The sequence below is a fragment of the Oryx dammah genome, unplaced genomic scaffold, assembly GCF_014754425.2.
Source record: "Oryx dammah isolate SB20612 unplaced genomic scaffold, SCBI_Odam_1.1 HiC_scaffold_20, whole genome shotgun sequence".
In the NCBI taxonomy this organism is placed as follows: domain Eukaryota; kingdom Metazoa; phylum Chordata; class Mammalia; order Artiodactyla; family Bovidae; genus Oryx; species Oryx dammah.
The window spans coordinates 40153905-40179589 of NW_024070204.1; the positions used below are offsets into that span (position 1 = coordinate 40153905).

General features: G+C 42.2%; 1 protein-coding gene and 1 long non-coding RNA gene across 5 annotated transcripts in view; one reads left to right on the forward strand and one right to left on the reverse strand.

Moving 5' to 3' along the window:
* Positions 1-1247: 1247 nt before the first annotated feature.
* LOC120879446 lies at positions 1248-11896 on the reverse strand. Its single transcript, XR_005724792.1, has 3 exons — positions 11813-11896; positions 11488-11728; positions 1248-1283 (listed from the first exon to the last, which is right to left on the reverse strand). It is a non-coding gene; the product is annotated as an uncharacterized LOC120879446 (long non-coding RNA).
* The window catches only part of NNT (nicotinamide nucleotide transhydrogenase), a 94888-nt gene continuing 80860 nt past the window's right edge, over positions 11658-25685 (forward strand). Inside the window, exons 1-3 of one of the 4 annotated variants that reach the window (XM_040262461.1) lie at positions 11658-11751; positions 16904-17108; positions 24709-24938. In XM_040262461.1, the coding sequence (XP_040118395.1) occupies positions 16958-17108; positions 24709-24938 (381 nt within the window). In that variant the 5' untranslated portion in view covers positions 11658-11751; positions 16904-16957. Of the gene's footprint in view, positions 11752-11903; positions 12002-12191; positions 12290-16903; positions 17109-24708; positions 24939-25685 lie in introns of those variants that run through there. The other 3 variants (XM_040262462.1, XM_040262460.1, XM_040262459.1) reach the window with 3 other exon arrangements.

A 25685-nucleotide genomic window follows, 5' to 3' on the forward strand; every position in this document is an offset into this window, starting at 1 on the left:
ACTGAGAATGTCAAATTGTGCCAGAATGTCAAGTAAAAGTAGGATTCCTAAGAATCCAGGAAAGCACACCCATTCCCTGAACTTGCGCACCTCTTCACAGGTGGCTGTGTGCTTATCTGAGGTCATTTACACAGCTGAATGAGCAACCGCCTGTGGGAACCATGCCCTTCTTCCCCAAGAGATCTTCTGATTATAATTTGACTTTCTAGCTAAATTTGCATTTGAAGAACAATAGCAACAATAATAACTAATATTTAGCAACTGCTCTGTTCCAGGTAAACACTTTACATGTATTATTCATTTAAATTATTCATCTTCTAAATCCTATGAGGTAGATACTATTATTGATACTTACCCGACTTTATAGATAAAAACACTAAGATTCAGAGATGTTAATTTGCCTAAGATCACATAGTTAATGAGTAACTCAGTTTTATTAAGTCCAGAGTCCACATACTGAGCCAGTAGGCTATACTTTATCCCCAGAATAAGTGGATGACACTGATGCAAACATTCTGTTTTGCTTGGGTTATATTTCTCACTGTAAATGAACAAATAGACATTCCAATGATATTCTCCATGGGAATAACAAAGATTTGTGAGTATTTGGGTGCAAGCAGTTGTCAAGATTAGGAAGTACAGACAGATCTAAACCTGACTATAAACGAGAGAGATATGGGAAGTTTGCAAGGCAAGTGTATTAAAAACATTTTTGTTGCTTTTATTTTTCTTTTAAAGATGGGAGAAAGATTAGTTTGTTAGCTAAAAATAATGAGGTAAGGGAACACATTAGGGAAAGGGGGAAAATTGAGAGATTAAAGGACCAGAAGAGATAGTAGGTCACAAACTCAAAGTACAGTTCAGTTCAGTCGCTCAGCTGTGTCCAGCTCTTTGTGACCCCATGAATCGCATCACGCCAGGCCTCCCTGTCCATCACCAACTCCAGGAGTTCACTCAAACTCATGTCCATCGAGTCGGTGATGTCATCCAGCCATCTCATCCTGGGTCGTCCCCTTCTCCTCCTGCCCCCAATCCCTCCCAGCATCGGAGTGTTTTCCAATGAGTCAACTCTTTGCATCAGGTGGCCAAAGTACTGGAGCTTCAGCTTTAGCATCAGTACTTCCAATGAACACCCAGGACTGATCTCCTTTAGGATGTACTGGTTGGATCTCCTTGCAGTCCAAGGGACTCTCAAGAGTCTTCTCAACACCACAGTTCAAAAGCATCAATTCTTTGGCACTCAGCTTTCTTCACAGTCCAACTCTCACATCCATACTTGACCACTGGAAAAGCAAGGAGAGATAAGAAAGCCTTCCTCAGAGATTAATGCAAAGAAATAGAGGAAAACAACAGAATGGGAAAGACTAGAGATCTCTTCAAGAAAATTAGAGATACCAAGGGAACATTTCATGCAAAGATGGGCTCAAGAAAGGACAGAAATGGTATGGACCTAACAGAAGCAAAAGATATTAAGAAGAGGTGGCAAGAATACACAGAAGAACTGTACAAAAAAGAGCTTCACAACCCGGATAATCACGATGGTGTGATCACTCACCTAGAGCCAGACATCCTGGAATGGGAAGTCAAGTGGGCCTTAGAAAGCATCACTACGAACAAAGCTAGTGGAGGAGATGGAATTCTAGTAGAGCTATTTCAAATCCTGAAAGATGATGCTGTGAAAGTGCTGTACTCAATATGCCAGCAAATTTGGAAAACTCAGCAGTGGCCACAGGACTGGAAAAGGTCAGTGTTCATTCCAATTCCAAAGAAAGGCAATACCAAAGAATGCTCAAACTATCGCACAATTGCACTCATCTCACATGCTAGTAAAGTAATGCTCAAAATTCTCCAAGCCAGGCTTCAGCAGTACGTGAACCGTGAACTCCCTGATGTTCAAGCTGGTTTTAGAAAAGGCAGAGGAACCAGAGATCAAATTGCCAACATCCGCTGGATCATGGAAAAAGCAAGAGAGTTCCAGAAAAACATCTATTTCTGCTTTATTGACTATGCCAAAGCCTTTGACTGTGTGGATCACAATAAACTGTGGAAAATTCTGAGAGAGATGGGAATACCAGACCACCTAACCTGTCTCTTGAGAAATCTGTATGCAGGTCAGGAAGCAACAGTTAGAACTGGACATGGAACAACAGACTGGTTCCAAATAGGAAAAGGAGTGCGTCAAGGCTGTATATTGTCACCCTGCTTATTTAACTTCTATGCAGAGTACATCATGAGAAACGCTGAGCTGGAAGAAGCACAAGCTGGAATCAAGATTGCCAGGAGAAATATCAATAACCTCAGATATGCAGATGACACCACCCTTATGGCAGAAAGTGAAGAGGAACTAAAAAGCCTCTTGATGAAAGTGAAAGTAAAGAGTGAAAAAGTTGGCTTAAAGCTCAACATTCAGAAAACGAAGATCATGGCATCTTGTCCCATCACTTCATGGGAAATAGATGGGGAAACAGTGGAAACAGTGTCAGACTTTATTTTCTGGGGCTCCAAAATCACTGCAGATGGTGATTGCAGCCATGAAATTAAAAGACCCTTACTTCTTGGAAGGAAAGTTATGACCAAAGTACAGACAACAGGAATATTAATAACTTTGGATGGGAGAAAAGCTATGTCACTAAGAAATGGAACCACGTGCCGATGAATTACAGAAAAAGGGAGGGTCTGGAAACTTCGAATGATCTCTATGTTCTCAGTAAAAAAGGGGGAAATATCTTTACTGTGAGAATGGGAGACTTAAAAGTAGGGCTTAAGGAGGGTGGCGACAGTTGCAAAAGCTGCTGTGGGAGAAGAAGCTGAAGTTGAAGCGGTCATGCTCACAGGAGGACTGCCGGGTGGTTCAGAAAATCCAGCTGAGGCTGAAGACTAGGGACTTGTAAGGACAACACTGAAATATTTTGTAATTTTTCTCGAGCAACTCTTCCCAACCTGATCTGAGATCTGAGAAACCTGTTAGTGGGAGTCTAATTTCGTTAAGGCAGTTAAGGCAGTAGGGTAAAAGACAGAAGGGGCTGTTCATGGTTTAAGCTAGCTAGAGGAAGGATTGAAAATAAAAGACAGGTGATAGATGGAAAGGGAAAGGGGGATCAAAAGAAAGAAATGAGGGGAGTTGGAAAGAAAGAAAGTGGTTGTCCGAGCATGAGATGTGAGAGTTAAAAATTTTAGAGGAAGTTTTGGCAGACAGTTATAACATACAATATTGTACTAACTGCATGATTCAACTAATTGAACTGAAGTGCTTGCTGGCCAGCAGCAAGGTAATATAATAACTGGAGGTGCTATTTTCAGAATTGAAATTTGGCATTCCAAAGACCGTTTGGAACATCATTTTTTTTTTTTTTTTAAGGAACACCAATGTTTATAAATGTCACGTAAAAGGCATGTTCTGCTTCCCTGGTATTCACTGCCCTCTCTGTTGGCACGAGTTCAAAAGCCAGTGTGTTCTTTCTGTTTCAACTCCTAGAGGATGCTAACGCGATTTTCTTTTTACGTATGGCTGCGTCAAGTCTTAGTTGTAGCAGGTGGGATCTCTGTTGTGGGCAGTTGGGCTCCAGAGTGTGTGGGCTCTGTAGTTGGAACATGTGGACTCAGTAGTTGTGGCGTGCAAAATTAGTTGCCCCATGGCATATGGGATCTTAGTTCCCCAATCAGGGATCAAACCCGCATCCCCTGCATTGGGAGGGGGATTCTTAACCACTGGACCACCAGGAAAGTCCCAAGGTTTTCTTTCTTTTGACCAATATTTGTTGCCTGCCTAATAAAGCCAGACAGTCTGTTAGGTGTTGATGACTCATCAACAAGTAAGAAGAAATATCCATCCTCAAGAATTTTAAATGCAGCAATCAATAGGCAAAAATAATGCAGAATGATAAACACTATGATTATGTTAAAAGTTGGGTGTCAATGAGAGACCACCTAACTCAACCTTGAGTAGTCCAAAGAGGCTTCTGTGAGAAGGTGTCATCTAAAATGAAATAAAGGAGTAGTAGGTATAATCCCAGAGAAGGCCATGACACTCCACTCCAGTACTCTTGCCAGGAAAATCCCGTGGATGGAGGAGCCTGGTGGGCTGCAGTCCATGGGGTCTTGAAGAGTCGAACACGACTGAGTGACTTCACTTTCACTTTTCACTTTCATGCTTTGGAGAAGGAAATGGCAACCCACTCCAGTATTCTTGCCTGGACAATCCCAGGGATGGGGGAGCCTGGTGGGCTGCCGTCTATGGGGTCACACAGAGTCGGACATGACTGAAGCGACTTAGCAGCAGCAGCAGCAGGTATAATCCAGGCAGATGAATGGGGAGGGGGAAATAAGAGGGACTCAATGTTCACAGAGACATCTCTGTCTCTGAAGGAGCCTCTGGGTCCCTTGCATCTTTTTGGTATCTTCATTCTCACAGGCCAGTTATCTTAACATCCCCATACCCAGGGGATACTTCTACCAGGGATCATTGAACCAGGAGATTTATATTAAACTGTCAGTAATATTTCTTATTTATGTGTCTTTAGATATGTCAGCTGATCTCAAGTTAGTTTCTTCATCTTAAAACAGGAATAACGATACCTACTCCAAGAGTCGGGCACGACTGAGCGACTTCACTTTCACTTTCACTTCAGAGTTATTAAGATGATCAAATGAAGTGATACATGTGAAAGCACTATGTAAACTGTTAAATGTTACATAGATCTTAACTGTTCTTAGTGTCCTAAGATGTCATGCCCTGTGCTTTTATATTCATTATGGGGATTAAGAAACCAAAAGTCCTGTATCATTGCTACAGATTTACTGGTCCTTTTGAGGTCTGCCAAGTTTAAGCTCTGAAATAAATTGTTCTCTGAAGCTACTTAAAATGTTTGAGTTAATGCCATAAATTATTGTCATTGGTCCTCTACTCAAAAGCCACTGCAGAGAAGATATGGCAGCTAAAGTATCATCTAGCAGTAGAGTGAGCAAGGCCATCCTTAGAGTACATGGGCCGTTCTATGGTAAAAAAGATCAATAGAGAGGAAAATCTGAAAATTAACAGGCCTAATAAATATTGCAGAATAAAGGTGAGATGGTGTGGTGGGAGGATGAAAAAGATCTTTACCTCCAAATTTAGGATGGCCTCTTGAACCATCAACATCTGCTTCACTCTACTTCAGAAAAGCCCCTCTAATGAAAAATCGTTTCATAGAATTGGTTTCTTGTCTGGTGGGCAAATTCATTTGACAAACTCATGCCACAGGGGTGGAACAAGTGAATCTCTGCCACTTTTATATTAATTTTTCCCCTAATTTTACTAAGAAAAATTTAAAAAAATACATACAGCTAATTTGAGAAAATTTTACATACTCATCTATGTGTGCTGTGTGCTTAGTCACTCAGTTGTGTCTGACTCTTTGCACCCTCATGGGCTGTAGCCCACCAGGTTCCTCTGTTCATGGGATTTTCCAGGCAAGAATATTGGAGTGGGTTGCCATTTCTTACACCAGGGGAATCTTCCCAACCCAGGGAGCAAACCCACTTCCCTTGTGTCTCCTGCATTGGCGGGCAGATTCTTTATCATTTTGCCACCTGGGAAGCCCCCACCTGAGGACTTACCACCTATTAATCGATTCTGTCATTAACATTTTACTACACCTGCCAGGATAATTCTTTAGGTTGAATATTTTATTTTGAGATAATTGTTGATGCACATGCAATTGTAAAGAATAATACAAAGAGAATATTTGTTCTTTACCCAGTTTTTCTCAGTGTTAACATCTTGCAAAACTATAGTCCAATGGCACAACCAGGATATTGATGTTGATACAGTCAAGATACAGAACATTTTCATCATCTTAAGGATTCCTTCCTGTTGCCCTTGTATAGTCACATCCATTCTCACCTCTTCCTTAACTCTAGAAACTACTAATCTGTTCTCTATTTCCATAATTTTGTTATTTCAAGAATGTGTGGCATCATTCAGAATATAATCTTTTGGGACTGGCCTTTTTCTCTCAGCATAATTCTCTGTTGATTCATCCAAGCTGCTATGTGTATCAATACTTTATTCTTTTTCATTGCTGAAAAGCCTTCCACTGTAAGAATGTACAACAGTCTGTTCAACTGTTCACCTGTTGATGAACATCTGGGTTGTTTCCAGTCTTGGATTATTATGAATAAGGCTACTATAAACATTGGTGTACAGGTTTTTATTTTTTATTTTTGCCACACTATGTGGCTTATTGGATCTTAGGTCCTCAATCAGAGATTGAACATGGGCCCTTGGCAGTGAGAGTATCAAGTTTGAACCACTGGACCGCCAGGAGATTACCAGTGTACAGGTTTTTGCAGAAACATAAATTTTCATTTCTCTGGGATAGATGTCCAGGAGTGTAAACACGGTTTAGTCTTTTAAAATTTTTTTATTTATTTTTAATTGAAGGATAATTGCTTTATAATATTGCTTTGGTTTCTTTCTGGAGGTTTCTGTTGTCATTTAGAAGTTGCTCTGTAGGAGCTGTTCCATATTCTAATGAGTTTTTGATGTATTTGTAGGGAGGTAGGTGATCTCCTTGTCTTACTCCTCTGCCATCTTCTTTTGTTCACAAGTTTAGTTTTTAAAGAAATCACCAAACTCTTTCCACTGACGGGTACAATTTTACATCATTATTAGTAATGTTAGTGATCTAGCCTCTCCCCTTCATTGCCAGCATTGGGTATTGTCACTATTGTTTTATATTAGACATCCATAGAGATGTGTAGTGATGTCTCATTGTGGTTTTAATTTTCATATCCTTAATGGCTATTGACATTGATTATATTTTCATATGCTTATATTGCTCTTTGGTGAAATATCTTTTTATGCGTTTTGCCCATTTTCTATGTGGATTTTTTTTAATTGTTGAGTTTTGGAAGTTCTTATATTTTCTAGATACAAGTCCTTTGTAGAGCAGGAGGGAATTTTCTCAAGTCAAGTTTAAGACATCTGTGGATATCCCGGTGGAAATGGCCAGCTTGCAGTTGGCTGCATGTGTCTGGAGGAGAGGAGAGAGATTGAAGCAGAACATGAAGCTTTGAGAGTTGTGATAACACAATCGACATTACACTGGAAGGAAGACAATATTAGAGATGAAGGGAAAGAAGGTCAAGAGAACATTTGTACATTTAAATGGTGTAAGAACTGAGAACAAATGGTTAAAGAAATAGGAGGAGATAGGAGAGTGGTGAGATGAAAACCAGAACCTGGTTTTTGCTTTACTGTAATGGGTATCACCTAGAATTAAAAAAAAAAAAAAAAACTACAAAGAGATGATATCACAAAACTGCTTAAAAAGCAAGCAAACTAGAGTTTTCATCAACTGCAATATTTAAAAGTCAAGTAGAAACATGTTAACTGCTATTACGGAGTTTTGTAATAATGTAGTTGGATAAAAGTAGCTATGTAATATATAGTTATATATTTTTTTAATAAAGTGAAGGAAAAGATTCAATTAGGTTGAGTATTATAAAAGTAAACAAGTGTATAGGAAAATTCTTTTAATTATTAATACAAAACAACTTTTACCTGGATTTCCCCCAAATAGTTTGAACTTTCACCTTAAACTCAAGAACTGGCAAATCTACCCATGTTAAAACCAATAAGACTTTACTTTGTAGTAGCCTTAAACACACAGACTGCTCCTGTAGTGGGTTGAACAGTGTCTCCCCCAAATTTGTGATCACGCTTATTTGATACCGTCTTTGCAGATTTAATTTTAGTTAAGGATCCTGAGATGAATTCAGGATTTAGGGAGGACCTTAAATCCACTGGTTGATGTCTTCATAAGGGAAAGGAGAGGGAGATTTGGGCACAGAGAGATATATAGAAGGGGTAGAAATATGAAGAGGAAGCAGAGACTGGAGTCATGTGTCTACAAGCCAAAGAACACCAGCGACTGCTGACAACTAGAAGTGACTGCCGATAACCAGAAGCTTTCTCTACGTGCTAGGAGAGAGGTATGGGACATATTCTCCCTCAGAGCCCCCAGAGGAATCAACCCTGCTGACACTCTGATTTCAGACTTTTGGCCTCCAGAACTGTGCGCGAGTACATTTCTGTCATTTTAAGCTACCTAGGTTGCAGTAATTTGTTACAGCAGCCTTAGGATGCTAATGCAGCTCCTCAGTTCAATTCAGTCGCTCAGTCGTGTCCGACTCTTCACGACCCCATGGACTGCTGCACACCAGGCCTCCCTGTCCATCGCCAACTCCTGGAGCTTGCTAAAACTCATGTCCATCGAGTCAGTGATGGCACCTAACCATCTCACCCTCTGTCATCCCCTTCTCCTCCTGCCTTCAATTTTTCCCAGCATCAGTGAGTAAGTTTTCCAATGAGTCAATTCTTCGCATCAGGGGGCCAAAGTATTGGAGCTTCAGCTTCAGCATCAGTCCTTCCAATGAATATTCAGGACTGATTTCCTTTAGGATGGACTGGTTGGATCTCCTTGTAGTCCAACGGACTCTAGTCTTCTCCAACACCACAGTTCAAAAGTATCAATTCTTCAGCACTCAACTTTTTTTATGGTCCAGCTCTCACATCCATACATGACTGCTGGAAAAACCATAGCTTTGACTAGGCAGACCTTTGTTGGTAAAGTAATGTCTCTGCTTTTTAGTATGCTATCTAGGTTGGTCATAGCTTTTCTTCCAAGGAGCAAGCGTCTTTTAATTTTCTGGCTGCAGTCACCATCTGCAGTGATTTTGGAGCCCAGGAAAATAAAGTCTGCCACTGTTTCTATTGTTTCCCCGTCTATCTCCCATGAAGTGATGGGACCAGATGCTATGATTTTCATTTTTCGAATGTTGAGTTTTAAGCCAACTTCTTCACTCTCCTCTTTCACTCTTATCAGCTCCTATCCCTCACCATTTTCCCAGGCCCCCAAAGATACCACTACAGATTTTTTGTTATTCGTTAAAAAAAAGCATAGATTTTTATCACTGGCACTTACTGCATAGAGACAAAAAAAGTATGCTTAGAGCTGGTGTTTTATTTTATTTATTTTTGACTGTGCTGGGTCTTTGTTGATACGCACGGGCTCTCTCTAGTTGCGGTGAGCGTAAGCTACTCTCTGTTGTGGTGCATGGGCTTCTTATTTCGGTGGCCTCTCTTGTTGTGGTGCGCAGGTCTAGGCACATGGCTTCAGTAGCTGCAGCACGCGGACTCAGTAGTTGTGGCATGTGTGCTCAGTAGTTGCAACCCCTGGGGTCTAGAGCATGGACTTGGTAATAGTGGCTCCTTGGGTTGAGTTGCTCTGGGGTACTTGGGATCCTCCTGGACCAGTGATAGAACACATGTCCCCTGTGTTGGCAGACAGATTTTTATCCACTGTGAAGTGAAGTGAAAGTTGCTCAGTTGTGTCTGACTCTTTGCGACTCCGTGGACTGCAGAGTCCATAGAATTCTCCAGGCCAAAATACTGGAGTTGGTAGCCTTTCCCTTCTCCAAGGGATTCTCCCAACCCAGGGATTGAACCCAGTAATACGAGGGAAGTCCTAGTTGATGTTTTTGATGCTTATAAAACTAATGGCCAATTACTTAACTTTGTGCTCTCTGTTTAAAGTCAGTTTGCCTGTATCCTCTTCCAATTAATGTTGATTAGTATAAATTCATTTAGCTGGTTATTATTTGCTTCCTACAATCAAACACACTCTGTTTTTTTTTTTTTTTTGGCTGCCAACGTCTGTGATGTGCTAGTTAGTGATGGATGTTAGTTCCCAGAACAGGGATAAACCTGCTCTCCCTGCATTGGAAGCACAGAGTCTTAAACACTGGACTTCCAGGAAAGTCTGCAAACACACTCTTGCTTGGTCTACCTGAGAGAAGAGGGCTGAGACTGAGGTTATCTGGTGTCTGCATTATTAAAAATCCCCATAATTGAAGTATATGAGCTCATTGAAGTTATTTACTTTGCTAATAATTATTAACAATAAGGAAGTTTGAAAAAACAAACTACTGATAACTATTTGAGGTAATAACCACAACGAAAACATTAAATTGACCTGTTCTCTGTCCAACACTAGAGGTAGTGTTTTGGTGGCTTCCCAGTTAGCTCAGTGGTAAAGAATCTGCCTGCCAATTCAGGTAGATGCAGGAGACGTGGGTTTGATCCCTGGGTCAGGAAGATCCCCTGGAGTAGGAAATGGCAACCTACTCCAGTATTCTTACCTGGGAAATCCCATGGACAGAGAAGTCTCATGGGCTACAGCCCATGGGGTTGCAAAGAGTCAGATAGAACTGAGCAACTAACACTTTTCACTTTCAGACTTAGGACTATTGACATTTGGGGCCAGGCAATTCTTTGCTGTATGGGGCTACCTAGTGTAATACAGGATGTTTAGCAGCATCCCTGGTCTCTATCCATTAGATGCCTCCCTTTTCCAGTTGTGATGACCAAAGATCTCCAGACACTGTGGGAAAAATTTTCCCCAGCTGGGAACCAACCATTGTTCTAAGTCTTGGGAGAGAAAGAAGCAAACCTCCGCTCCACTCCCCCACCTACACATGTGTTTTAAGCCAACCTTAGGTTTTTCCCCAGTTTTATTGATATGATTGACATATGTGTGCTCAGTTGCTCAGTTGTGTCATATTGATATATAGTACTGCATATGTTTAAGGAGTATAGCATAATAATGTGACTTACATTTATTGGGAAAGGAGCTTAGTTTTTAATCCTTATCAAATACTCCTACCTCACTGTACTCGCAGTATCTTGAACCTGTTTCTGCTGCTGCTGCTGCTAAGTCGCTTCAGTTGTGTCCGACTCTGTGCGACCCCATATATGGCAGCCCACTAGGCTCCTCTGTTCCTGGAATTCTCCAGGCAAGAGTACTGGAGTGGGTTGCCATTTCCTTCTCCAATGCATGAAAGTGAAAAGTGAAAGTGAAGCCGCTCAGTTGTGCCCGACTTTAGCGACCCCATGGACTGCAGCCTACCAGGCTCCTCTGTCCATGGGATTTTCCAGGCAAGAGTACTGGAGTGGGTTGCCATTGCCTTCTCCGGAACTTGTTTCTAGGGTTGCACTTATCATGGTTCATTATTATTTTAAAGCATGGAGCTGTGTCCTTTCCCGTCTGTGAACTCCTCCACGACAAGAACAGTGCTTTTACTTTGTCTGGATGCAGTAGAAGTCCTCAAGTTGAATGACCTTCTGTATTGCTTAAACACAATAAATGTTCGCAAAGTAAGGGCTTCCCTGTAGTTTATTTCTTTTTAAGGATATGGAATATCTGTCTTGTCTCATGTCTTTGAGTTTCATAATTTTTAAACTCATCTTAAATATTTCAATTAAAGAAGCAGTGACCATCTTGACACTTCATGATGATTCAGCTTTGGATAAGTGGACCAATGTGTATCTTATTTCTCCCACTTTCAATCAGAAGACACCTGCAGACTAAGTAACAGGAGTCATCGCCTTGCAAAGCCGTTTGGCAGTTTTGCCGAAACCAGCCTAGGCCTGGTCAGGACACTTACCGTCCACCAAGGGCGCCCCGCCGCCCTGGCTATTAATACTCAAAGAAGCACACGGCTTTCCGTGGGCGGGCCGTTGGAAGACCAGTCCGCAGATGTGTGTTAATTTTCGGGCCTTGACATCGTTTCGGAAGCATTTAACTCCACCTCTCCATCCGGAATTAAAAACATTCCCGCCCGTCACCACCTCCTGGCCTCCTCTCACTTTCTTTTTGGTCTTCTGTTTCAGAAGTTCTGATTTTTCCTAGAGAGCGAGAGGAAAGTCAGGTATCAAAAGTGGAGTTCTATTAATTTATTTGCTCTGCTGGGACAATACAGGTAGTCTCACTTTGTTCCTGGCTCTCCAGGAGAGGACAAATGTGGCCGTTGGCAACTTCGGCGCCCGCGCTGGGCTCCAGGTTTGATTGACAAAGACGGGAGGAGGGATCGCACGGAGGCGGGGCCGAGGAGCAGCAGGTCGAGCCCGAGACAAAGAGGGTTTTGGCAGCCCCGGGAGAAGAGGCAAGGGTTCCTTGGGGTAACTGGTCTTTGCGTTCTAAGGGGCATTTCGTGGGGTCGCTTTTTCATTTGAAGAGAGGGCGGGCGGGCGGGCTCGGGGAGGGGGCCGGGCGGGAAGAAGGGCCTGGCGGGGAGGCGAAGAGGGGGGGACTGGGAACCGGGGTGGGGGCTGCGCCGCGGTCACGTGGTCTCCGCAGCCACGGGGTTGGGGCTGTTCTTCCGGGTTGCTGGAGCCGCGGGGCTGGAGCCCGGGTCTGCCAGCGCGGCGTCCGCTCGCGGCCCGCGGACGCCTGGCCTCCCCGCCAAGGTGAGCGTCCATGCAGCCCGGGCACGCGCCTGGGGCGGAGCGGGGGAAGGGGCGTGGGGCTTGTACGGAAGGTCGAGATCCCCCAGCTGGGAAGACCTGTCAAGGAGCTGCTGGGGGCGGGGTCGACAGTGACCGGGGCGCCGGGTGCACCCGGGAGCCTGGGGCCGTGCCTGGAGGGCCCTCTTTCTGGTCTCAAGCTGGGGCGACGTGGAAGCGAGTCGGGGGTGGTGGATTCGAGAACCGGGTTTCCGCCGCAGAAGGCAGGGAACGAGGTATCAGCTGTGCAGATGCAGATTTTGGAGCTTTGGGGGGATGGGGCTGGAGCTACGGGGTCCTTTCAGCTTCAAGGATGAGAGGACATAGGGGACTTTCGATAAGTGGTGCATCCAGAAAGGTGGCACCTGGACGCCCCGAAACTGTGCTAGAACCCGGAGAGATTTGGGGTGGGTGACCGGCTGGAAACACAGGTGGTGCTGTTGAAAGTTTTAAGTGTATGGGGGGGGGTGGGGCAGGCTGGTGTTGGTCTGGGCGAGCCTGTATTGGGCTGAGAGTAGGGTCTCGGCTGGCGATGGGGGAAAGATCGTGTAGTGGGGCTGAGCTGATTCGAACTCCGGAGGCGGAATGACTATTAATGCCGCCAGTCTCCACCAATCGGCTTCCGAGGAAGGTTATAAATAGCGGTCCCTGGCAGATGCTAGCCGGGTGGCAGTTTAGCTGCCGAGGGAGGAGCTTGAACCTGTGGGTTTGAGCGAGGTCACACTGCCTGCTAGTCTAAGCTTTGGTAGGGTATTGTGTCCTTGGTTGGCATGTCTCGCTTTTAAAAGCGTGACTTGTTTATTACAGTTGCAGGTGCCCTTTATTCGCCCTCTGGTGCAAGGAAGTCCTTAAGGAATCTGTAAGGAGTCTTGTAGGATAGGATGTATTCGGAACAGTGAGGGTTGTGTGCTTTTATTTAAAATGTTTTCCTCTTCTGCAAACTGTGGCCGTTTAAAAATTAAAAAAAAAATTGAATTGGCAGTTTAGGATTGCTTTCTTATCAGCAAGTGTGCTCAGGCTGCTTACCTCTGCTGATGGAGTCACTTTTCCACAAAGCTACATAGCCTTTAATTTTTAAAGGAAATTTCCTGAAACTCCCTGGAGAATATATTCATAGAACTCCAGGCTTCAGGTTATCTAACTCTAGTTATTCATTCACTCAATCAAACAATATTTGTTGATTTCCTCTATTTTGTGCAAGGCACTGGGCCAGAGGTAATACTAAAGTGAATACTGATAGCAGTAAAGATAACTGTCCTTTTAATCTTCACAGTGACCCTACAAGGTACTGTTGTTATTTCCCCCATTTTAAAGGTGATGAAATCCGATACAAAGAAGTTCAGTGACTTGCCAAGGTGACACAGCTAATGCGTTGCAGGTGGGGCTTCCAATTAAGAGTTCACACTCAGCCTCTGTGTTATCCTCTCTCAGGTTCTTGCCTCCAAAGATTTTAATCTATTAGGGGAGATACCAAAATGCCTTACATTAACTGGTGGTGTGAATGCCCCAATTTTCAGTTGTAAAGTTGCTGTCCATTTCTTAATAGCCATAGAAGCACATGGATAATAAAATAGCAGAGAGCTTTCAAGTGAAGTTAGGGGAAGATGTGACAATTAAGATAACGGCTCTTGAATAACGGCTCTCCGTGTCTGCAGTTCCTCCCCATCTGAGGATTTAGCTAACTGCACACTGTGTATATTGTACTATTGATATTTACTATTGAAAAGTAGCCGCCTAGGAGCAGACCCGTGAAGTTCAAACCCTGTTGTTCAAGGGTCACCTCTACTGTCTTTGCTGTAAACAAGTATTCGGCTGTGGTAACATGGTTCAGATATCTCTGAATATCTTTCAGGATCATTTTTATTTGATTTAGGCTTAGTGACAGTTTCTTGACACTAAACTACTTCCTTATCAACTGTCTTATATGCTCATAACTTGAATCAAGTAGAATTTGGAGGAGCACTTGGTCTCTGAAGGCCTTGGCTATGTTGATGTCTGATGCCAGGGCTCTGTTCAACATCAAATTATACTTTTTTAAGTAGTCTGCAAATTGTGCAGACTCCAGGCCATGAAACAGGACTTCAGCTTTAGAGCATTGCAAAATCTCCATCTAATGATAAAACTTCTAGAGCCTGATTGTGCCCTTCAAGGGAGCTTTCCTGTACTCCTTTTATGGAAGAGCAAACTGAGGTGCTGAGAAATTCAAGCCAAACAGCGAGTGAGTAGCAGGTTTAGACAATACCCCGGCTGCATTATAACTAGCTTTGTTATTTTGCTGATGAGGTCTGGGTAAGCCTGACTGGTGAGAATGGTGGTTGTTGGGGATATGGGATGATCCAGGAGGAGAAACTAGGGTAAATGAGGAGATTGCGCTAGGACTAGGTCCTTGGTAGTGGTAGGAAAAAATTTCCCTTTCGACCTGAATTGTCTTTTGTATATCTTTGGATATCCCTCAGTTCTTGGCGTAGATTCAGTGAATGTTTTCAGTGGGTGGCGGAATTTTGAACTTGTTTGTTCTCCATTCTCAGCCATGAATAACTCTAGAAGTGACCTCTGAATGAACGAGGAGAGTATTTATTGATTCAGGGATGCTTTAGAAAGACTGAGATGAAATGACATATATGGAAATACTCTGAAATTATAAAATCTTTTGTCAGCATGTAAAGAATTATTCACATTTTTGGTTGCATGCCTGGACACATCTTATATGCTCCCTTTTCCTTAGCTTTGTTCATAGTATTCTCTCCTTCTCAAGTGCCTTTTCCTTCCTTTTCTTAGCCCTGTAGGAGGATATGATCTTTTTTGATGCCTCAAAGAACTTTGGACTTGTGTTACTCTGCTTTCTCTGTTATTGCTTGTTGACTTTTCTTATCTCCAAGTCTGTAACTGATTCCAGTTTAATTCTACAGATGCTGCTAATGGCTGTGCCTCTGAGACTCAGCCCTCCATGTGTTTATTGAATTAAAGAACATCAAGAATAAGCACTACCTGGATTGAGCATTTCTGTTCCCAGTGTTGCTTTCTGGTATTTGCAGGAAGTGGCTTCAAGGGTTTGTGGCAGTAGTTATGACATGAAAAATGAGTTAGACCCTTCTTCCTCTGGAGGCTGGAAGTATGTTTTTGGAGGCTGCTGAGTTTGGGTGCGGGGTCCCAGAAGGGCCTGCATCATGGGGCAGAGCCTAAAGGCATAGTAAGTGGAGTTAGTTGTGGTTGACTGAGAAGAGTTCTAGGTCCTCCGCTTCTTCACATTTTTGAAGGAAAGAGAGCATTGGGAATCAGGGGGATGGTGGGAGAGCCTTTTGTGTACTCTCCGGGATCTGCCAGGGAGGTTGGAGAAAATAGCCACTGAAATCTCCAAAACAGCAAAGGTCAATGCCATTTCACCTAGCTCATTTAGAGCTGGCAAAAATGGGCCTTGAGTGGTGAGAACCACTCACGGAATTCCTAGTTATGTCCACATATGCAAGCACAAACCTATGTGGTAAAGTTAACTATCGAAGTTTTTTTTTTTTTTTTTTTTTTTTTAAATTGGAGTTGTATTTTGTGCATGTTAAATTTTCTTGAGATGTACACCTGGCAAACATGAATCTCACTCAGTCAAGCTGGGTTTGGGGTGGGGTGTGTATGTCTCTCAGGATGTATAGCCTGCTGCACTGAAAAGGATGGTGGTGTTTTCTGTATTGTATAGTGGCCAAACAAGTACTACTGTACTATTTAGACAGTCTCAAGCAACCAGTATGAAATCATCACTGAATGAAGAATTGGGAAGAAGTGTACAAACTTGGCTCTTTAAGTTGGCTCTATCACATTGTTAAATAAAATGTACTTGAAAGTTGACTAAAGAGACTTTTAAGTACTGATATTTCTTAATTTATCCTTTCTTATACTGTGGTTCAGAGAAGGCAGTGGCAACCCAGTCTATTACTCTTTCCTGGAAAATCCCATGGACAGAGGAGCCTGGTAAGCTGCAGTCCATGAGGTCTCTTAAGAGTCGGACACAACTGAGCGACTTCACTTTCACTTTTCACTTTCATGCACTGGAGAAGGAAGTGGCAACCCACTCCAGGGTTCTTGCCTGGAGAATCCCAGGGACAGGGGAGCCTGGTGATCTGCTGTCTATGGGGTCGTACAGAGTCGGACACGACTGAAGTGACTTAGCAGCAGCAAGGAAAGTTAAGGGGAATTTTGATTTTGTGCAGTTTTTGCTGGACAAACTGAGATGATAACTTTCATATATGATGTGACTGGACTTTATAGCAACTTTTCTTAACTTTTCAGCTACATTAAAGCTCACTTAAACTTAAGTGACCTAGCTTGGAATTGAGTAATGAGTTTATAACTACAATTTTAAGTGGGAAAACAGATTCCAAATTTTAAATACCTGAATTGGAAACAACCTTTTGAAGCATCTTCTTTAAGTAAAGGAGTTGGCAAATAAATTCTTTGTAGATGCCCACGTTTAACTGTTATTTTCCAACCTCTCTCAATTCGCTTTTTTTTTTTAAAAAAAGGTTTTTGATATCCAAAAGGCAAAGAAGGTTATTCTCAGCACATACATTTTTGCTTTCTTTCCTTTAGTGATTTACCTTGAAGGAAATTGGGGATCCAGAAAATCGGGAACTTCCTGTGATCATGGCGAACCTGCTGAAAACAGTGGTGACTGGCTGTTCATGCCCTTTCCTCAGCAATTTGGGGTCCTGTAAGGTTCTTCCAGGGAAGAAGAATTTTTCACGAACATTTCATACTCATCGGATTCTGTGGTGTAAAGCCCCTGTAAAACCAGGTAAAGTCTCTCTTTGAGTCGTAGAAACAATAGATCTGATGATGATAGATAAACCACACAGTTTTACAGCCTAGTGCTTGTGAGCGGTCATTTTGAGTAAAAAACTGAATGAGTGCTTTCTTATATTTTCCACGTACGGAAGTTCTTGGCTGTCAGTGCTAACAGAGAAGAAAATACAATAGAAAAAGAAAAATGTTAAATAAATTGAGTTTATACCCAGGAAACCATTGCTCATAGTAACCATTTCTCCTAGTAGCTCTTCCTCTTTCCTAGTTGGTATTGGGGAATCATACCATACATGGCTTAACGATGCCTAAGAATTAGGAACTAAGCAGATTGATTGATCTGCATTAATGTTTCTTGATTTAGTAAGTGGCAGCTTCATCTCAGTTGCTCAGGGCAGAAACCTCAGAGTCATTCCCGATGCTTATGATCGGTATAGATCAGCTCTACATTGTATCTCGAATCTGTTCTTTTCTCACCATCGCCACTTTTATCATCCTGGTCCAAGCCACCATCACCCATCACCTGGACTATTGCATTAGTCTTTTAAGTGGTCTCTGTGCTCTTTACCTCTGTCCCTGCCAACAGTCTGTTCTGTACAAGACAATGAGTATAATCTTTTAAAAATGAAAGATCATGTTACTCTTCGTTCAGAATTTGCCACCAGCTTCCTCGCTCACACAGAGTAATACTTGAAGTCTTACAGTGGCCTACAGGCTTTCTCTGCTAGGACTCCCACACACTTCTGTTCTGTGGTACGAGCCAGAAGGAGAGGCTAAAAGGGGAACCTTCTAAGCTGTGTCAGATCCCTTTAAGCATCTTGCCCAAAGACCCTTCTAGTGCTCTATCTATACCTCATTGGCCAGAACTCAGGTGGCAATACGTTGCTCTAAGGGAGACTTGAACATTTAGCTTTTTATTCTAGATGGCAACATACTTAAATAAAAATAGTATTCTGTTATTTTTAGGGGAGGAACAGCATGGATATTTGGGAAGAATCAGAAGTCTTTGCCATGTAGAATATTCTCTTTTTGTTTGTAGGACTGTTACGGGCATTCAGCATGCCTAAATTGCCAAGTGTTTTCAGTTCTTATGTCTGCCTTTAGTAGATTTCATAGCCTCTTTTCTTATTCTCACGTGACAAGTCACTATTGGCAGGGTACCTGCCTCTGAGAGCCCTCAGCCTTATCTTCAGATTAAGTGTTCTGGAAGGCCAGATTATCCAGTGTGATAAGAATGTGTATAAAGCAAAAGTCAGTAACTACACTGAGTACATGGGAATTGTCCTTGTAAGTGAAAGCCTGTATTTCAAGGTCTCTATTATCAGTTATGAGTAAGGCTTTTTTTGTTTGCTTAATTTCTGTTCTTGACTATTTCCTAGATAATTATTTTTTTAATCTCTAAAAGATGAGGATTCTGTTTATCCCTTAATATAGCCACAATTTCATTAACACATTGAAAAGCTTGAAAAGTAACTTCAGTCAGTTTTAATATTTTCTCAATTTTTTTTTAACAGATGCCTTGTTCAAATTAGGATCCAAACAGAGTCCATGTGTTGTATTTACTTGCTTGTCTCTTAGGTCTCTTCCAGTCTGTATGTTCCTCTTCTCTCTTTTCTTTTTATTTGTTGAAGAATTTAGTTGTCCTGTAGAATTTCCCACATGATTCCCTTGGTGTGATTTAACTAGGTTTCTTGTATTTTCTGTAATATTTAGCTGGATCTCAAGGCTTGATCAGAGTCCGGTTTGCCTTTTTCAGCTAGTGTACTTCATGGGTGATATTGTGCACTGTCTGTTGTATTCCATCAGGAAGATTGATCAGTGAGTTTAGATGTTGTCAGTGTGATCTATCTATTGTGAAGTTCCCATTGATTTTTCACTCAGAGGCGCTAGCAGCCGTTTAATTTATTGTTAACTAAATGTGTGATTTTATCAGTAGCTTTAATATCCTATCATTTTATCTTCATTTATTAGGTAGAATTTTTTTTTTTCCCTGATTTCTTTCTTTCTTTATTTTTTATTTTACTTTACAATTCTGTATTGGTTTTGCCATACATTGACATGAATCCACCACGGGTGTACATGCGTTCCCAAACATGAACCCCCCTCCCACCCCCCTCCCCACAACATCTCTCTGGGTCATCCCCGAGTACCAGCCCCAAGCGTGCCGTATCCTGCATCGGACATAGACTGGCAGTTTGATTCTTACATAATATTATACATGTTTCAATGCCATTCTCCCAAATCATCTCACCCTCTCCCTCTCCCTCTGAGTCCAAAAGTCTGCTATACACATCTGTGTCTTTTTTGCTGTCCTGCATACAGGGTCATCATTGCCATCTTTCTAAATTCCATATATATGTGTTAGTATACTGTATTGGTGTTTTTCTTTCTGGCTTACTTCACTCTGTATAATCGGCTCCAGTTTCATCCATCTCATCAGAACTGATTCAAATGTATTCTTTTTAACGGCTGAGTAATACTCCATTGTGTATATGTACCACAGCTTTCTTATCCATTCATCTGCTGATGGACGTCTAGGTTGTTTCCATGTCCTGGCTATTATAAACAGTGCTGCGATGAACATTGGGGTACATGTGTCTCTTTCTATTCTGGTTTCCTCAGTGTGTAAAAAACTTTCCTTCTGTTACAGTCATCCTGTGGTATCCATGGGGGATTGGTTCCAGACCTCCCGTGAATACCAGAATCTTCGGATGCTCAAGTTCCTCATATAAAATGGTGTAGTATTTGCATATAACCTACACAGATCCTCCTGTATACTTTAAAGCACCTTTAGGTTACTTGTCTTTAGGTTAAACCATCTTTAGGTTGACTTCCCTGGTGGCTCAGATGGTAAAGCATCTGCCTACAATGCGGGAGACCCAGGTTCCATCCCTGGGCTGGGAAGATTCTCTGGAGAAGGAAATGGCAACCCACTCCAGTACTCTTGCCTGGAAAGTCCCATGGATGGAGGAGCGTGGTAGGCTACAGTCCATGGGGTGGCAAACAGTTGGACACGACTGAACGACTTCACTTTCTTTCTTAGGTTACTCATGATGCCTGTGTGTGTTAAGTCACCTCAGTCGTGTCTGACTCTGTGTGACCCTATGGACTGTAGCCCGCCAGCCTCCTCTGTCCATGGGTTTCTCCAGGCAAGAATACTGGAGTGGGTTGCCATGCCTCCCTCCGGGGATCTTCCTGACCCAGGGATCGAACCTGCATCTCTTATGTCTCCTGCGTTGGCAGGCGGGTTCTTTACCGCTTGTGCCACAATACAATGTAAAAAATCCAAGGTTTGCTTTCAGAACTTTCAGAATTTATTTTTAATATTTTTGATCTGCATTTGGTTGAATCTGTGGATACAGAGTGCGTGCATGCTAAGTCACTTCAGCCGTGTCTGACCCTTCTGCATTGGCAGGTGGGTTCTTTACCACTAGCACCACCTGGGAAGTCCGTGGATAAAGGGGGCCAACTGTATTTAGTTACTCTGAGGTTGTATGGAAAAGGTGGGTAGATGTTTGATCATTGTTCAGTATTTACTAGTTTTGCTCATCAGTTGGTTCTCTTATGTATTCATTTTCTACTTTTGCTGTATTAGGTGATTGCAAAGTGGCTTCATATGACGCATTTATTTTATTATCTTTTACTTCTGGAGGCCAAAGCCTGAGATGGTTCTCACTGGTGTCAGCAGGATGCATTCCTTCCAGAGGCTCTAGGGGAGAATCTGTCTCCTTGCCTTTTCCAGTTTCTGGAGACTGTCTGCGTTCCTTGGCTCATGGCCTGTTTCTCTGTCTTCAAAGCCAGCAGGATAGCATCTCCAAATTTTTCTTTGACTCTGACTCTTCTGCTCCCTTCTTTCACATTTAAGGATCCATGTGATATATTGAGCCCACCCACATAATTTAGAATATTCTCCCTGTTTCAAGGTCAGCTGATTAATAACCTTAATTCCATCTGTTACCATAATTCTCCTTTGCCATGTACTGGAATGTATTCACTGATTCTGAGGATTAAGACATGGATATATTTGGGAGACTCTTATTCATCTTATCACACATTACTTTCTCCAAAGTTGAGAAGCTTTTAGCAAATATTTATTTTTTGAATATTTTTGAATTTTGAAATATTTATTATGAATTCTTGGATTTTAACATCTTTATATGTATTTTATGACATTTATAATTAATTATTTTTCTTTTTGATGCTCAAATTGTCTCATATCTGGCCAGTGGAAGCCCTTCTAGGTTGGTTCCTAAATCCTTTTGATGTGACTTCATCTGTCTTTGGTAACTTCCTTGGCATATGATATGTAGGACCTAGAGAATTTGAGGTTGTCCAATGAGTGAACTCTAGATAAGTTTATATAATTAATTTTTCACCTTAATCCAAAATATTTGCTATCTTTCAGTTATTTTCCTCTCTTTTAAGTAGAGAGGAAGATTCAGCATGTGTTTGCCTTTGGCTTACTATCAATTACTACTGCTTAAATAGTATGAGATCTAAGACTGCATGTCCAAATGCAGCTATTTTTAGGTTGATTTAGTCTCTGTAAAGTTTCACTTAATAAGTTACTCTGTAGAGATATTTTGATTTACCTTTTTATTATATAAGAGGAGAGTGAAAAAGTTGGCTTAAAGCTCAACATTCAGAAAACTAAGATCATGGCATCTGGTCCCATCACTTCATGGGAAATGGATGGGGAAACAGTGGAAACAGTGTCGGACTTTATTTTTTTGGGCTCCAAAATCACTGCAGATGGTGATTGCAGCCATGAAATTAAAAAATACTTACTCCTTGGAAGGAAAGTTATGACCAACCTAGAAGGCAATGGCACCCCACTCCAGTACTCTTGCCTGGAAAATCCCATGGACGGAGGACCCTGGTAGGCTGCAGTCCATGGGGTCGCTAAGTCTGACATGATTGAGCAACTTCACTTTCACTTTTCACTCTCATGCATTGGAGAAGGAAATGGCAACCCACTCCAGTGTTCTTGCCTGGAGAATCCCAGGGATGGGGGAGCCTGGTGGGCTGCCATCTATGGGGTCGCACAGAGTCGGACACGACTGAAGCGACTTAGCAGCAGCAGCAGCAGATAGCATATTGAAAAGCAGGGACATTACTTTGCCAACAAAGGTCCGTCTAGTCAAGGCTATGATTTTTCCAGTGGTCATGTGTGGATGTGAGAGTTGGACTGTGAAGAAAGCTGAGCACTGAAGAATTGATGCTTTTGAAAACTGTGGTGTTGGAGAAGACTCTTGAGAGTCCCTTGGACTGCAAGGAGATCCAACCAGTCCATTCTAAAGGAGATCAGTCCTGGGTGTTCTTTGGAAGGAATGATGCTGAAGCTGAAACTCCAATCTTTGGCTACCTCATGTGAAGAGTTGACTCATTGGAAAAGACTCTGATCCTGGGAGGGATTGGGGGCAGGAGGAGAAGGGGATGACCGAGGATGAGATGGCTGGATGGCATCACCGACTTGATGGACGTGAGTTTGAGTGAACTCCGGGGGAGTTGGTGATGGACAGGGAGGCCTGGCGTGCTGCAATTCATGGGGTCACAAAGAGTCGGACGCGACTGAGCGGCTGAACTGAACTGAAAGTTTAGATTGCTAGAGTAAGTTTTCTAAACTTTAATAAGACATATAGAAGCAGATGCTCTTCATTAAAAATAATGTTTATGCCCATATATTGAGTAAAACAACAGAAAAAGAAAAACTAGTGTATTTTAGCTAAGGCTGGTCTGAAATGTATATAAGTAATTTGTTGCTGTTCAGTTGCTGAGTTGTATCTGACTCCTTGCAACTACATGGACGCAGCATGCTAGTTTTCTCTGATTGTGAGATTTTCCAGAGAAGAATACTGGAGTGAGTTGCCATTTTCTTCTTCAGGGATAAATAATTTAACTGTGTTATATGGGTTCTTCTGTGTTGCAGGGAACAGAATCACAGCAGGTTATATTTTGTGATGAGGTTTTATTTTTATTGTATGGATTTTTGGGAAGTATGGAGCACAGGGAACTGTTCTCCTTCTTGGAGAAGTGGGGTGTCATTCTGGATTTCATTGCTGTCACTCCTCTTTTCCATCTGCATGCCCACTACCAACGTTTCTACTGCTGTGGCTGCTGACCACCTCCCTTCGATTACCTTGTGGCTCTGTTCACAAATAGTTGCTGCATCATTCTATTCTCCTGGTCCTTTTTGGTGGGTCTCATGTCCCAGTTCTCTGAGAGACCCTGATTGGGTTGAATAGTCATTGGCCAACATGGAGTATCCACAGGGCAGAGTTCTTCTATAAGTTGTCTCATGTGCTACTGGTTTTCCTTCTGTCTGGCCTGTAGACTGTCACCTTTAACCCAGCTGCTGACCCCCTGGTCTAATCAGTTGTGACCAAGAATAGATGATGCACAAACTGGAATCAAGATTGTGGGGAGAAATATTAATAACCTCAGACAGGCAGATGACACCACCCTTATGGCAGAAAGTGAAGAGGCATTAAAGAGCCTCTTAATGAAAATGAGAGAGGAAAGTGAAAAGCTGGCTTAAAACTCAACATTCAGAAAATGAAGATCATGGCATCCGGTCCCATCACTTCATGGCAAATAGATGGGGAAACAATGGAAACAGTGACAGACTTTATTTTCTTGGGCTCCAAAATCACTGTGGATGGTGACTGCAACCATGAAATTAAAAGACACCTGCTCTTTGGAAGAAAAGCAATGACAAACCTAGATAGTGTATTAAAAAGCAAAGGCATTACTTTGTTTGCAAAGATCCATGTAGTCAAAGCTATGGTTTTTCCAGTAGTCATATATAGATGTGAGAGCTGAACAATAAAAAAGGCTGAGCGCCGAAGAATTGTTGCCTTCAAACTGTGGTGCTGGAGAAGACTGTTGAGAGTCTCTTGGATAGCAGGGAGATCAAACCAGTCAATCCTGGAGGAAATCAACCCTGAATATTCATTGGAAGGACTGATACTGAAGCTGAAACTCCAGTACTTCGGCTACCTGATGCAAAGAGCCGACTCATTGGAAAAGACCCTGATTCTGAGAAAGATTGAAGGCAGGAGGAGAAGGGGATGACAGAGGATGAGATGGTTGGATGGCATCACTGACTCAATGGATATGAGTTTTAGCAAGCTCCGGGAGATGTTGAGGGATAGGGATGCATTGTGTGCTGCATTCCATGGGGTCGCAAAGAGTCAAAACACGACTAAGCGACTGAGCAACAATTACTTCTGTCTTTCTTAAAGATAAGGATCAGGGGACCATAAACCACAGTGGGTTAGTTTGATGAGTGGAGTTAGTGTGTTGAGTGGCCTTTCAACCCATTTCTTCCCTAAGAATAAGCTAAACTAGTCATATGCCTTGAAGAAAGCTATTTGGTTAAATATTTAGGATTTTCAGGAGAGTGGGTATAAGAATTTCCCATCATCTATCAAAAAAAGTTAAAAAATTATGAATCAGGAACATCACTTTGAACAGCAGCCTGTACATGTAGTGTATTTTGAACAAATTTCCCGTTTCCATTTTCTGAACTACATTATTAAAACATTGACTGTTGGTGTTGTTTCTTACCAATTTTTTTTTTGTCTTTGTTGTAGGAATTCCATATAAGCAACTAACTGTTGGGGTCCCCAAAGAGATTTTCCAAAATGAGAAGCGAGTGGCGTTGTCTCCTGCTGGCGTTCAGGCCTTGGTCAAGCAGGGGTTTAATGTTGTTGTGGAATCTGGCGCAGGTGAAGCTTCCAAGTTCTCAGATGATCACTACAGAGCAGCAGGTGCCCAGATCCAAGGGGCGAAGGAAGTGCTGGCTTCTGATTTGGTGGTCAAAGTAATTATTCCTTTCCCCCTTCCATTTATGGCTTGCTGACTTTTCTAAATCTTCTTGTAGAAAGATTACTTCTTGTACAAAGATTAAAGTACCTTCTCTTTTGTTATAGTTTTCATACTTTCAAATGATGCTTTTTTCCTCAAAGAAACGATTGCGTATTGTGACTATTCTTCATGTTTCAGTAGAACATTTATGAAAGTGCAAGAGTTGGGCACTCAGTCATGTCTGACTCTTTGTGACCCGTGGACTGTAGCCTATCAGGCTCCTCTGTCCCTGGAATTCTGTAGGCAAGAATACTAGAGTGGGTTGTCATGCCCTCCTCCAGAGGATCTTCCCAACCCAGGCATCAAACCTGGGTCTCCCACATTGCAGGTAGATTCTTTACTGTCTGAGCCATCAGGGAACTCAGAACTTTTATGAGGCAGTGTGAACAATATTACTATATTTAAGCATGAGGAAAGAAATGATCTTCTTTCTTACATTTGCTGTGTGGAATTTCCTTCTTATTGGCTAGGGAACATTTGTACCATATGGTTCATATATGTCCATAGTACCGCTGGGTGAGTATTTAACTCCTACTAGAATGGTAAAGAGGCAAATAACTCCTTGGACTGAATGCACAGTGATATTCTGATATTTTGAAGGATCTTAGGTCAGTGATTTAACTGATGTAAGTGTTATTTCTAGAGGGCAGGACTATTCTGGAAAAAGTAACGGGCTTAGAATAGACTTACCTACTTTAATAAA